Source organism: Notolepis coatsorum (genome assembly GCF_963971535.1).
Source record: "Notolepis coatsorum genome assembly, chromosome: 9".
Lineage (NCBI taxonomy): Eukaryota > Metazoa > Chordata > Actinopteri > Aulopiformes > Paralepididae > Notolepis > Notolepis coatsorum.
Genome location: NC_140173.1, coordinates 126,968,158 through 126,983,206, shown reverse-complemented (window position 1 = coordinate 126,983,206; position 15,049 = coordinate 126,968,158). Strand labels below are relative to the sequence as shown.

The 15,049-nt window shown below is 44.7% G+C and overlaps 1 protein-coding gene across 2 annotated transcripts in view; it reads right to left on the bottom strand.

Annotated features, from left to right (window-relative positions):
• ctbp2a (C-terminal binding protein 2a) overlaps nt 1-15,049 on the bottom strand; it is a 249,785-nt gene that overhangs the window by 42,149 nt on the left and 192,587 nt on the right. The window contains exon 1 of one of the 2 annotated variants that reach the window (XM_084321181.1): nt 12,220-13,525. The exons of the other annotated variant lie outside the window; for it this stretch is intronic. Coding sequence (XP_084177307.1) covers nt 12,220-12,241 — 22 coding nt within the window. The 5' untranslated portion in view covers nt 12,242-13,525. Of the gene's footprint in view, nt 1-12,219; nt 13,526-15,049 lie in introns of those variants that run through there. 2 annotated transcript variants of the gene reach the window in all.

The window sequence follows — 15,049 nt, the reverse complement described above, 5'->3', positions numbered from 1 at the left end:
AACATTGTACATATGTCTATACCGAACACTGTGACCTCATTTTTCTTCTTCTAAATTACATGCTATATTATGTTATTTGATACTATCTTGTCTAGCACAGTCTCTGGAGCGTAACAGTAAGAAGCATTTTGTATGAAAGTATTCTGTACTTCTGTATGACAACTATTAAAGAACTTGAACTTGAACTTGAACTTGACAGTACAGAAATCGCCTTTTTGCTTTTTTTTCTCTCGACGATATTGAGATTTTGTTATATTTTGTCTTATTTCAAACTAGTGGCAATAAAATATCGAAAACAGACAATTAGTTGTTTATCTTACTTAATTTTGTCCGATTGTGTCCATAGATCACAATTACAATACAGAACTTTGAGGGCGTTTTCTCAAAAACGAGTTTTTATGCATTTTACTTACACACAAAGACATGGAACTCCATTTCCCTAGTACTTACACACACCAAACGTTCCACATTTCTTCGCATCCATATCCTGCTTCTAATTACAGAAGGGTTTGTTGATATATCATTCATAGCCGGATTTATAGTACATTTTATACCAAAACTAGGCGAAAACCGTTTTTTTTTTATGACAGTAGTATTTCCTGATGTATGGGCTGATAAGAGGACATAGCCACAATCCCTTCTGGAAAAAGTTTCGTTTTGAATGTATCAACAAAATGAAACCAAGTTTTTGAATCTGGCATTATCCATTGGTGATTCGTGTCTTGGCGATATATGCAAATGTGAGCATATTTAATGAGGAAGTGCCTCAATATAAACATAAAATTCAGAAAACTTGCAATATCTTTTTTCTTAGTTTATATGTACATAACAAACTGGGAAAGTTTCATAGTGATATCTATTCAAATATATTTTTTGCCTATTAGGGGGTACTGTCTCGCCTTAAATTATGTTGAAGGTTATAGTCTCTTCTGCTTTGGTGCACAGCAGCATTGCAGGCTAGGCTTCATGGGCGAGAGGAGCCTGGCCAAATACAGTCAGGCATAAATCCATAAGGGAATTCTTTAGGTAAAGAGATTGAAGGCGCCTTGTCTTAGAGGTGATCTGTTTAGGTCTCTAGATGAGGTTATGAACTTACCTGCGTGGATGGCATGGATTCTGGAAAATCTATTTGCTCACTTTTATGCCAAACTTATTTTATTTTCTATTATTAAACTACAGAAAAGAGCTATTATAATTATTCATGAAGTTCTGCACATTAAAATGTGTAGATATGGTGTACATAAAAACCTTGGAAATAATTGTTCGTGCTAAGAGTAAAAGCCTACCAGTTTGTATTCAATGTCTCTTTCAACCAAGAGAAGGAAATTATAATTTAAGAGGGTTATGTATTCTTAAAACATGTAAAAAGGTAAGAACTAATGTAAAAGCTAGATGTGTTTAAATTTTGGGAGTTAAATTATGGAATAGCCTTAGTGACGGGTTGAAGTTGTGTACTTCTCAGGGGAGATAAAAAAAAAAAAGCCTTAAAGGATACAAATAATTCAGGAGTACAGTTTTGAGTAAAACATCAAACATTTGTTTTTTCTTTCAAAAAACTATATCTTGCAGCATATTTTAAGTTTTTCTTTCTTATTAAAATATATTTAGTTTTTAAGAATTTGTAAGGGATAGACAAAAATAAGCATGTGCTTCAGCCTATTCCTTTTTTTTTGTCGTTGATTTTGGATTTTGTGTGCGAGCTTGCCTTGAATATGTACATTTGTGATTTTCTTTTTCTTTTTTCTTTTCCTTTTGTAAGTCCACACGGGTGTGTTTGATTTGTCTGTAAACAAGACCGAAAAATAAATCATTAATTCATTCATTCATTGTACTGAACTTACAACAACACAACACATTTGAATTTAATCTAAATCCCTTTTATTCCCGCTCACCTCTGAAGTACCACTGTAGAGTAGAACTACTTGTTAACACATTGGGTGCCACGCCCCTTCCGGTAAGAGCATAGGCTCATGCCACCCATTAAACCAATGTAATCCGTCACCTTGTTTGTAGAGCTAAATCTATATTCTATATTATAGCCATGGATTCAATACTATAGTAATTTGACACTGGGTTTCTTCCGGTCAAGATGCAAAAAAGAAATAATTTTTCCATCCATACGTTCCCGTTTTATACCGTGGTGAATATGAGTGTTATTTCGGAATGATCCGGACCAATTCCTGAGAGGCTGGTTATAAGCCGCAATGTGTATTATACGAAATCCATTGGCGTTTTGTCCCTACACACGCTACTTTAAAAAAATCAAATGCATATGATCGGTATTATGTTCCATCATGAATGCATGAAAGGGTGGGGCAGGTCGTTTTTCGATGCTTTGATTGTCACCAACGGAATACGTTATGGAGTAGCGTTACACACATACGCTCGGATCGCAATGAAAACATTATTGGATCAATGCAAGATTGATACCATATAGCCCTTACATTGACTAGGATGTACCCCGAAAAGAATATTCCAATTATCTGATCGCCATTCCAAGTATTGATGTCCATCGTTCCACCAACATAATCCAACACAGAATCCACCACGGGAGTAATTGTTTCTTCTCAATCCGAGCATTAGAACCGCTACACTTGTCCGACTAGGAATAGTCCGCCCGGACCTATATCATCGACGCACAGCCAAAGACTCAAAATCTCAGACGCATTCCCTATAATAACAGCAGGCTCCCTGGATGGAATAGGGTATTAACACTTTAACTGCCACACACAAGATATCTCTGGTTTATTTTTATGTGGTTGAAAGCCACTCACAAGATTTTTTTTTTTTGCGATCTGAAATCATATTGCATCACGCGAGCCTACCGAGTATACACGAGCACCGCCGGCAATCATATGTGGAAAAAAGCGCCCCCTATCGTCTCCCAGATGACATAAGGGATTTTGGAATGGACTCAATGAAAATGGATGGGGAAAAAAATCCGGTACTCCACATTTTCCAGTCCACTGATCCAGCCGGGGTTACCACAGTTCATTCTGGAGCCTCTGAGCCCCGCTGATCATGGAGTTCTACTGTATCGCGTTAGATACACTCGATTTTTTCGAATGGTGATCAGGAATTGGAATATACCAGTTGGATTAGGGATGGGAATTGATAGGATTTTATCGATACGATTCCATTATCGATTCTGCTTATCGATTCGATTCTTTATCGATTCTCTTATCGATACCTGATCAATTTATAATTTAAATAAATAAATTGGAAATGCAACAGAACTAAGCTGGTTAGAATAACAACATGCAACTTGACATTTCTGATTGTCATTTATTGTTGAGCCCCCATGTCAGGGGCGACAGTGGCTCGGGAGGTAGAGCAGTCTTCTGGCAATCCGGAGGTTCCCGGTTCGATTCCCGCTCCTCCCGGGCAGCGTGTCGATGTGTCCTTGAGCAAGACACTTAACCCCTAACTGCTCCCGATGAGCAGGTTGGCACCTTGCATGGTTGCCTCCGCCGTCGTTGTGTGAATGTGTGAGTGATTGGGTAAAATGTAAGGAACAAATTGTAAAGCGCTTTGGATAAAAGCGCTATATAAAAAAGCAGCCATTTACCATGTCAGAAAAATACAAAAACTGTAAAAAATAAAACATTAACTATAGCCTACACTTAAATAAAATAATGTATTTGAGATTCTCTTAAAATGTATTTATTTTTTTATTCTTAAACTAATTTAATCTATTGAATAACAGTCGTTATTCCTCTGACTTCTGTCTCACACACACACACACACAGACACACAGAGCTCCCTCCCCGGGCCCCTGTCCTGTAGGTATTGGCTTGTGTTGCTACACGGACACATTTGTATGTTGCACCATGGTACTTCCTGTCTGACGGACTCAGAGTAGAGACTTTGTAAATAAACAATCCGGCTCTTATTATATGTGAACTAAAGAGTACAATGTTTACACAACAGTCCCCACCCGCTGTTTTATTGTATTTGTACCTGTACTATCCGCTGTCAGCTGTTTATCTCTCTTTGTGAGCTTGATTAAATAGCGTTAGCTCACGTTAGCTAGCGATAGCTCCGCGGCTAATTTTAGCTCAACCTAAACTAAATCAATGACTATGTTCTAAAGCATTCAAGTAGTTTTCACTGCACATAGAAGTAGCCAAACAGCGGGAGCATTTCGGGAGCATATGACCAAAAGCCAGGCAATTTCGAGCCCTTAAGGAATCAAATACAGTCTGCCATGGCTATATGCTAACGCGCGCAACTGTAGGAAAAACCTGGCAGCGTTAAGGGAATCGAAAGTCACAGGAACCGGTTTTCGATTCCCATCCCTAAGTTGGATACCATCTGATGTCAGGTAAAGAATCTATGTTATCAGTGTTAGGATAATCAGACTAATTTTGATGAAGTTATAAGCTGTTTTGTGAAATGGGCTCTTTCGGTTTCACTGTAAAAGTCCAAGAGGAAATCAACGCGGCGATTATCCGTGCGCGGCCCGAATGTGCTTGCGTGCACGTATAATATTGATCATCTAGCGTTTATTTGAAAACGATTCATAAAAAGGCCGACGAATATCAACGTTGTGGAATATTCCAGTAAAAGACGATTTTCATAGAATGGTCCAGAATGGGCTGTTTTTTTATCTCAAAACGGGTGCTTTTCTAAATGCTCTGAAACGGAAATGACGCGATAAAAAACCAATCTGCCTTGACAGCACTGACTGGAAAATAGTCTTTGATAAGCGACGGGCAGATTAGACACATAGCCATAATTTAAAACATAGATTAGGCGATATTAACGTTAACATTGAAGTGGATGGTGGCATCAAGGGGGTAAAAAGGAAAACCCGGCGTGGCACTCAAAGTGTTAAAATTGAAAAAAAAAGAAAAAATTAAAAACGATCCAGAAACGTGTTAACGCGTGATTGGCACTCAACGGTCGGGCGTCAGCAACGTGGAAATCAGTGAATGGCACTGGAAGTGTTAATAGGACATTGTCTTGTCATATTGTGTTAAAGTGGTTCTAGTACTCAATCTGAATAGAGGATTTGCCTTTTTGTCACTATGTGTAGCCTGTGTATTTGGTGGCCTAGTGTTTGGGTTGTATTGACTTGCTTTTTGCAGAGGATCTGCTTCACAGGATACACAGAGCTTTGAAAGGCTTGGGCTGCGTTCTGCAACACAAGTTACACAACAGCCATAAAACACATGGAACGCATACAATTTGACGGAATAAATTTGCCACAATAAATGTGTTCCGTCGTAGTGCGTACGTACACGCGTGCCTGTGTGCGCACTTCCGGTGTGTACGCTTGCACGTCTCCACCATAGCCAATCCCTCGTTCATACAATATAATAATAATATTAATAATTATTAACCCCCATGGAAGTCGAATCTCCACCCGTCCGATACGCCCTGGCGCCGGGCCTGGCTGAACCTGCGAAAGGATCGGAGTTCTCTTTTAAAATAGAGGAATTCTTGGTCCACTTAGAAAAGCACTGTGTTGGCTGAGTTAGTTTAAAAAGGACTATATGAAAACACCCTCAGTCTCCCTCCCTCTCTCTGGCTCTCTCCCTCCCTCTCCATCCCTCTCCCTTCCTCTCCCTCCCTCTCCCTTCCTCTCCCTCTCTCTCCCTCCCTCCCTCTCCCTCCCTCTCTCTCCCTCCCTCTCCATCCCTCTCCCTCCCTCCCTCTCCCTCCCTCTCCATCCCTCTCCCTCCCTCTCTCTCCCTCCCTCTCCATCCCTCTCCCTTCCTCTCCCTCTCCCTCCCTCTCCCTCTCTCTCCCCCAGGCCGGGGCTACACCACCATGGGGACTTTGGCGGGCTGTCCTCTGCCCCACCCGCCAGACACGGGACCTGGCCCATAGGAAATGAGAGCAGAGGCAAAACCCTCCCTGTCCAAACACAGACGAACTCCACACACCAGACAAAATATTAATAATTTTTGGGGGCGAAAAAATGCACTAACTGCATTATGGAATCAGCACAGAGGCCTCCGTTTGAAGTCACATACACTGTGCCGCGCAACAGGAGAAGACACACACATGCTGTGGATGCGTTTCACAGCGAGGACAAAGATATTTTGGCTCACTGATGGAAACTCAAAATACTTGTGCCAATTTCCTGTTATTGGACCCAAAGCAGTTATCATTGCACAATAGGCATCATTATCCACATGCCAGAGAGAGAGAGAGAGAGAGAGAGAGAGAGAGAGAGAGAGAGAGAGAGAGAGAGAGAGAGAGAGAGAGAGAGAGAGAAAAACAAACAAACTAGTCTAACTAGTAAATGGGAGCCATACTTGATGGCCCCAGAACTGTGGACAACCTTATCCCATGTAGGCCCAAGGAGGTCTTGTGTTGTTGTGACGAATACAGACAAAGGGTTTGATAGTGAACGTTTAGCCAGCGCTAATCACAATCTGGATGAATCTCTGTATGAGGGAATCTGGCAGTGCCGCTGGAGCGCTTTAAACCACAAATGGATTACAGATGTTCCCCAACTAAAAGCTTTTTTGGAGTCTGAAAACAGAAATAGACGAGAGATCTTTTAAATGTAAAAGTAAAAGAAAAGAAAAGTGCAGAGAGAAAATGTGCTTCTCCTTAGTGGAGTGAATAGGACCCGGTGTCTAGTTCCACTGCCTGGAAGCGGCGGATCTGAGCGACAGAGAGCTCAGAGTCCCACGCCACTGCTGGAGAGTGCGTCAGAGTTTTTAGAGAGAGAGAGAGAGAGAGAGAAAGAGAGAGAGAGAGAGAAGATCAGTTCGTAAGAGCGAAAACAATCAAGTAACAAAACAAAGCAAAACATCCCTCCTCGTGTTTTGGAGACCATCTTGAGGAGTCTGTTTGGTGACTACCCAACCCGTACTTATCTTTACCCCTCTGTAAACTCCTGCTGTACGTCTTTAATATATTGTAAACTGTGCTCCACAGTGTAAACGTACGTCTTTAGTATATTGTAAACTGTGCTCCACACAGTGTAAACTCCTGCTGTACGTCTTTAGTATATTGTAAACTGTGCTCCACAGTGTAAACTCCTGCTGTACGTCTTTAGTATATTGTAAACTGTGCTCCACAGTGTAAACTCCTGCTGTACGTCTTTAGTATATTGTAAACTGTGCTCCACAGTGTAAACTCCTGCTGTACGTCTTTAGTATATTGTAAACTGTGCTCCACAGTGTAAACTCCTGCTGTACGTCTTTAGTATATTGTAAACGGATCGTGCTCCACAGTGTGGTTTTGTGGTTTTCCCAACGCGCCTCGTTTGGGTTTTTAGAGACTGTTTCATTTGGCCGTTAAAAACGTATTATCCCTCATATTTCGGTGTGGTTTGTTTGCGAGACCTTTACAGAAGGAAGCCTGGGCTTTGAAAGAGACACAGGCCCTTTGGAGAGAGAGACCCCAGAGGTGGATCGGCTTACTCAGCCTATTGTTATTGGTTGAATAATTACATTGTAGATGCTTAGAATCTCAAATCTCCATTGAAAGACTTTTTAAGCTGTTGAGTATCCTCGCTGGGAGAACAGCGAGACACGTCTCTCATTTCATTCTGATCTGATTTTCCATTATAGACTCATTCAAACTAGCGCCTACCTCACACACACACACACACACACACAAACACACACACACACGCACGCGCACACAGACGCGCGCGCGCGCATACGCACACACACATACATGTATACAAATACACACAAAGACGCATGCGTGCGTGAACACACTTTCTTCCCATCCCCTCTCTCTCAGATTATTTACTTCTTAGCTGCACAAAATGTATGTTTTGTTTGTAGTCATTAGGGTTATGATTTCATAGCACTTTAAAAATAAGAGGAGAATGAGCATCTCCCTCTCTCTCTCCCTCCCTCCCTCTCTCTCCCTATCTCTGTCTCTCTTCCTCACTTGTGTGTGAGATGACAGAATGCAGGCCAGCCACAGCCCCAATTACTCAGGCCAGTGATACATGCCATAGTCTCTCCCACACCAGTACCCCCGCCAGTGGAACAATAAAACTGTGAAAACAAAAGGAAGTGAGGAGGATTTTCCATGGCACGGTGATGTCACAGCCCCTGCCGCAGTTACTCGTTTCGCAGTGAAGGTTCCAGAGAAAACGGCTCCCTTCCCTCCAGTCGACGGCGGAGCCAGAATGGGCTCAGGACCAACAGCTGGTTCTGGTTACTTAGCAACTCCGAAAGCCAGGGGCCCACGGTGGAGGGATATGCTGGGGGTGGTGAGGGGCACGCTCTCTGCCGATTGTCCGATACCACGCACCCTGTAAGAACCTGGTGGGTTCTCTTAAGACACAAGAGCATCAAGGTGTGATCTTGACGCGTCGACAACTGTAACGGACATCAAAACTCAACCTGAAGGAGTCTGTATCTCTCACAAACAGACAACCTGAAGGAGTCTGTATCTCTCACAAACAGACAACCTGAAGGAGTCTGTATCTCTCACAAACAGACAACCTGAAGGAGTCTGTATCTCTCACAAACAGACAACCTGAAGGAGTCTGTATCTCTCACAAACAGACAACCTGAAGGAGTCTGTATCTCTCACAAACTGACAACCTGAAGGAGTCTGTATCTCTCACAAACAGACAACCTGAAGGAGTCTGTATCTCTCACAAACTGTCTGACAACCTGAAGGAGTCTGTATCTCTCACAAACTGACAACCTGAAGGAGTCTGTATCTCTCACAAACAGACAACCTGAAGGAGTCTGTATCTCTCACAAACAGACAACCTGAAGGAGTCTGTATCTCTCACAAACTGTCTGACAACCTGAAGGAGTCTGTATCTCTCACAAACTGACTGACAACCTGAAGGAGTCTGTATCTCTCACAAACTGACAACCTGAAGGAGTCTGTATCTCTCACAAACTGACTGACAACCTGAAGGAGTCTGTATCTCTCATCAACTGACAACCTGAAGGAGTCTGTATCTCTCACAAACTGACTGACAACCTGAAGGAGTCTGTATCTCTCACAAACAGACAACCTGAAGTAGTCTGTATCTCTCACAAACTGTCTGACAACCTGAAGGAGTCTGTATCTCTCACAAACTGACTGACAACCTGAAGGAGTCTGTATCTCTCACAAACTGACAACCTGAAGGAGTCTGTATCTCTCACAAACTGACAACCTGAAGGAGTCTGTATCTCTCACAAACTGACAACCTGAAGGAGTCTGTATCTCTCACAAACTGACAACCTGAAGGAGTCTGTATCTCTCACAAACTGACAACCTGAAGGAGTCTGTATCTCTCATCAACTGGCAAGAGAGGTCTGGAGGACGGTGTCCAAGTATAAGAACATGCATGATACTCACTACTGTCAGTCAGACAGCAGTGCTTTTCTCTCTGGAGTTTCCTCTCATGTACTGCCCTGACCCAGTCTCTCTCTCCCCCTCCCTCTCTCCCTCTCCCTCTCCTCCCTCTCCCTCTCCCTCTCCCTCTCTCTCTCTCTCTCTCTCTCTCTCTCTCTCTCTCTCTCTCTCTCTCTCTCTCTCTCTCTCTCTCACAGATTCAAATACACACTTCTATTATTATAGTTGCCAGGACCTTCCGTTGACTACATTAATTCCTGTAACAGTAAAATATTATGAAGAAAGACCAGAATGACTTGGAACCCACATGTCAAAAAGACTGGTATGGTACTTTAACCTAACCCCTGACCCTTTTCAAAGTGAGTACCAGCCCAAAATGTCCTCACTTCTTATGTCCAGAGCTCGGGAAACAGACGGGCGACAGTGAGGAGGTAGAGCAGTCGTCTGGTAATCTGGAGGTTCTCAGTTCGATTCCCGCTCCTCCCGGGCAGCATGTCGATGTGTCCTTGAGCAAGACACTTCACCCCTAATTGCTCCCGATGAGCAGGTTGGCACCTTGCATGGTCGCCTCCACCATCGGTGTGTGAATGTGTGAGTGAATGGGTACAATGTGATTGCGCTGTGATTGATTGATTTGGAAATTGTATTAACGGATTGCAGAATGGGTACAATATAGTACGGTTCAATACACACAATTGTTAAGGGGATGCAGACCAGAGAAAGACTTTCTTCTTGTTTACATCAGGGTCCCCCATTTTCAATTCATAATGAATTATAAGTAAGGGTGCAATTAGCACCGTGCAATCCATTCTTTGTGGATCCCGCCCTTAGTCTGACGTGCATCATTTCTATATTTGTAGGTGTCTCACAAAGTCGACAATCATTTGAATGAACCTCATAGCCAATGCAAAGGTCTCTTCTATCAGTCTAATCACTGTAGACCACTTATAAGTAGAATATGCTATTGTAGCCTACAGCATTTTATGTGTGTATGCAGTGCACGCGCACATACAAGTGTGCAGTATGTGTGCATGATTGCATATGTGTGCACATGTACAGTGTGAGCCTGTGTGTGTGTGTGTGTGTGTGTGTGTGTGTGTGTGTGTGTGTGTGTCAAATTCTATTATATAGGTGTGTGTATGTATGGAGGGAGGGAGGGAGAGGGGGAGGGAGGGAGGAGAGGTGGGTTGTGTGTAATCTTTTGTTGGCAGACTCTCCCCTTTCCAGGCCCCCACTGGACCCTATCAGCACCCAGCAACACCCCCCCCCCCCTCCCACCCACCCAACCCACCCACCACCCAGTCTCTCTCTCTCTCTTTCCTGTAAACACACAAAGCCCCTGCTTGTCCTGCACCCCCCATCCGCCCCCAACCTTATCACCACCCTACTACCAGCCCCACTGAATAATACAACCCGGCAGGGAGAGAGAGGAGAAATGAAAGTGAAACAAAGAAGGAAGGAGGAAAAAAGAAAAGAAGGGAAAGAAGAGGGAAAACGATGGAGACGAGACGTTGAAAAAAGAGAAAGAGCAGAATGACGGAGCGAGCTAGTGACAGTAGGAGACAGAGACAGATAGAGATATCATACCACACACACACACACACACACACACACACACACACACACACACGAGGCAGAGTGAGAGAGAAGAAAAGACAGATCTCTCTCTCTCTCATTCTAAATAGTGTCCTTTGTGCCTAACCAGCGAACGCCACAGCACAATCAGGGGATCGGAGACAAAAGCAGGCGTCACCGTAGATTAACAGTGGACTGACTGGACAACACACTTCAGTGTTAATGCAAACGCACGCCGCACACACAACAAGAGAGTGAAATGTGAGGTCTGTGTATTGACTCGACACTAAAGGATGCGCCAATATATTGTCAGACAAATCTGTTTCGGCTAATTGGAGTAAAAAAAATAATAATAATAATAAAAAAGCATAATCAGAATTGGTACGATTGTTTTTTTTTTACAGTCTGACATTTTCGTGACGTTTTCTTTTTGACTGGAGTGTGTCACTTAATCCAAGCGAACAAGAGAATAAATTAATTTATAGTTGATAGTCGTGTCCGAAAAAGCATAGCATCCGCATATAAAATTTGTAGAAAAAAGAAAATATATAAAAAAACAACCCTTATCTGTTAATATGGATTGAAGAAATGGAAATCAGTATCAGTCTTGAAAACAGGTCAATGAATCCCTTACAGATATAAACATACGCGCACACGCACAAGAGTGGAATGCGAGGTGTGTGCATATGACTCAACATTGCAACACTGTCACACACACACACACACACACACACACACACACACACACACACACACACACACACACACACACACACACACACACAGGCGTTGACGGACTGTCAGTTGAATACGGTAAACGGACACAAAATCAAATAGCATCCACGTAATGAATACAAATGCCTTGATAGTGATATCATACACAGAGTCACAGACATATTAACCCCCCACTGGGAGACTCTCCTTCCTGTGACCCTCCTTCATATGGCGGACTGTCCGCTCTCATCCTCCTCCTATTGATTTAGCAGAGTTCCCATGTGAGATGCGCACACACACACACACACACACACACACACACACACACACACACACACACACACACACACACACACACACACACACACACACACACACACACACACACACGTGCATGTAAGCACAAGCATGTGTGTACTGTGTACACACAGACACACACAAGTTTCATGACACACTTCATTGCAAAAACATAAGAGGTTAATTAGCCTGGAGGCCAAATGCCCCCCCCAGCCGCTTACAAACACACACACAAAACATCCTACATTATTACCCATGCGTGATAAACACACACACACACACACACACGCCCACACACACACGCCCGCGCACGCATGCACAGAGGACAACAGGAAACATGCTCCTTGCCTGGGAAATGCTGTCTCCACATTCTTCAGATTAGGAGCAGCACATGGCACAGTAGTGGCCCAGTGGGGAGAGAAAAAGACAAAGTGGGTGGTGTTGGGGAGCGGGGGTGAGGGGGGTGGTTCTCACAGTATGCCCTGGGGTTGTCCTCTCCACCACCTCCTTCACCCTCCCTCCCTCTCTGCCCAGTCTTCCTTCCTTCCCTCCTCCTCCTCCTCCTCTCTAGTTCCACCGCTGGTTGTGTCAGGAATGCGTTCCTCTTCACCTTACTCGCGGCAGTGTCATATTTCTAAGACACATTCACCCTTGCCAACAGGGTGGGTGGTGTTGTTGTTGTTGTTGGTGGGGGTGGTGGCACAGAGCTCAGACCGTCACCCAAAGGGCAGGGTGGGTGGTGATGGTGGAGCAGAGCTCAGACCGTCACCCAGAGGGCAGGGTGGGTGTTGATGGTGGAGCAGAGCTCAGACCGTCACCCAGAGGGCAGGGTGGGTGGTGATGGTGGAGCAGAGCTCAGACCGTCACCCAGAGGGCAGGGTGGGTGGTGATGGTGGAGCAGAGCTCAGACCGTCACCCAAAGGGCAGGGTGGGTGGTGATGGTGGAGCAGAGCTCAGACCGTCACCCAGAGGGCAGGGTGGGTGGTGATGGTGGAGCAGAGCTCAGACCGTCACCCGGAGGGCAGGGTGGGTGGTGATGGTGGAGCAGAGCTCAGACCGTCACCCAGAGGGCAGGGTGGGTGGTGATGGTGGAGCAGAGCTCAGACCGTCACCCGGAGGGCAGGGTGGGTGGTGATGGTGGAGCAGAGCTCAGACCGTCACCCAGAGGGCAGGGTGGGTGGTGATGGTGGAGCAGAGCTCAGACCGTCACCCAAAGGGCAGCGGCAGCCTCAGTAGCTCTTTTATCTCCAGAATTGGCTTCTCTCTCCTGATTTGCTTCAGTCAGCCGTCGCCTCGTTTGTTCCCCCTCTCCTCCTCGTCCTCTCCGGCCCGGATCACTAGTATCTCCTCTGCCTTCCTCCTCTCTCCTCTCCTCTCCGCTCCGTCTTTCTCTATCTATCTCTCCGTCTCGCTCTCTCTCTCGCTCTCTCTCCCTTCAAGCCGGGGCTGTGCGCTATTCATACAGATGTCAGCCTCACTCCGTCAGCCTTTTGTGTGCGAGTCCGCGAGGGGGGAAGAGAAAGAGAGAAGAAAAGGCAGAGAAAACAAGCCACAGCGACGCAGGAGAAAGAGAGAGGGAGAGAGAAAGAGAGAAGGAAAAAAAAATCCCAAAATGAGCGCCAGTCAAAACGAGTGGTGCGCTGCTCCTGGCACGGACGACTCACTCTTCCGTTTTGCTCTGCTCTCGCTCTCTCTCTCTCAACATATTTTCCTTCCCTCTTTTTCACCCACCCCTCCCTCCCTCTCTATTATTTGTGATCTGGCCTTCACGGTCCTTTAAAAGAGCCAGCCCCCTTTTTCCCCCTCTCTCTCTCTCATTCTCCTTCATGATTTCCCTCTGCAATGTTCGCCCCCCACCCCTATGCCAATAACGCCCACCTTTCTTTTAAACGTCCATTCACTTGTAGGATAAGCTGAAATATATTGATTTTCCCATTCAAATGGGCCTTATTTACCCTGAAAGAAATTCCACTTCTAGAATCTCGCTCAATATTGACCGCAATACCTGCCAACATCACACAATGGCCCGACACATTCATGCTCACACAAAGGCAGGGATAATGACTAAACACATATAAGGACTCATTGTCACACAGGCATGTATATAAAGCACTACATAAGAGACACTGGACCATTCTAGCGGCGTTACATCAAGGAGATGTTTAGGGATGTAAAGGCAATACTCCAATGATTGTTGGATGTCATCACATGCATGTGGAAAACTGAACCGCATCAATCAGTCAAATTTGATAAAACGAAATTAATTGAAATTCAACGTGAATCCATCTATTTCACTTAAACTGCATGTTGCCATGAAGAAATACCTCTGCGTTGATCTCACGGAATGTGATCGGTTACGTCTTACTGCAGCTATTACACCGTGGTCAAAGGTACGTTTTTATGATGCGCAGAATCCTTGCCTAAATAATCCGAATCAACTTGTTGTTCGATTGAATCGTTGCAAGCCTAGAGAAAAGCATATTTTGCGCTATGGGGGCTGAGGTCAATTTGACTGAAGAACGCACAGTAGGCTACTGAAGAACATACTTGTTGGTGAACACGACACACAGACCCGTCATCAAGCCTCGCTGGCAAGCACACCTTTGGTCTCGTCGTTGATTAATTTACATTTTACATTGTCATTTAGCTGACGCTTTTATCCAAAGCGACTTACAAGTTCTGTACAACAAGTCAGCAGGGAGGGTACAACTCTATCAGCCGAGTAACGATGTTCCTCAAAGTGTTGAAACTTGAGTGCTGCAGTGTTGAGTGCACAGTAGTAGAGACACGTTAGTATAGTAGGAAGAGTGCATGATAGTAGAGAACAGTAAGAAGGTTAGTCTTTTTTTCATTTCAGATATTGATTGAAGAAGTGTGTCTTTGTGGAGCAAGGACCGAGAATAGCCTGCTTCTCTTTGATGACCCTCCCGGGGCTCGGATTGCAGTGGGTCTGAGGCGGCCAGAAGATGTAGAGTGGCGGGGTCTTGAAGGGTGTATAGCTAGAGACCATTGACCGGAGGTAGGCGGGAGCCGTTCCCTTCAGTCCTGCCAGGTTGAGGACTGTTATGGGTCTGTTACGGCACCCAAGTCTTACGTTATAATACCGCTACGTTACCTGTTCACGCGCAGCACGCGCGACCACTCAAACATGCCCATGTGCACTCAGACATCGCCTCCT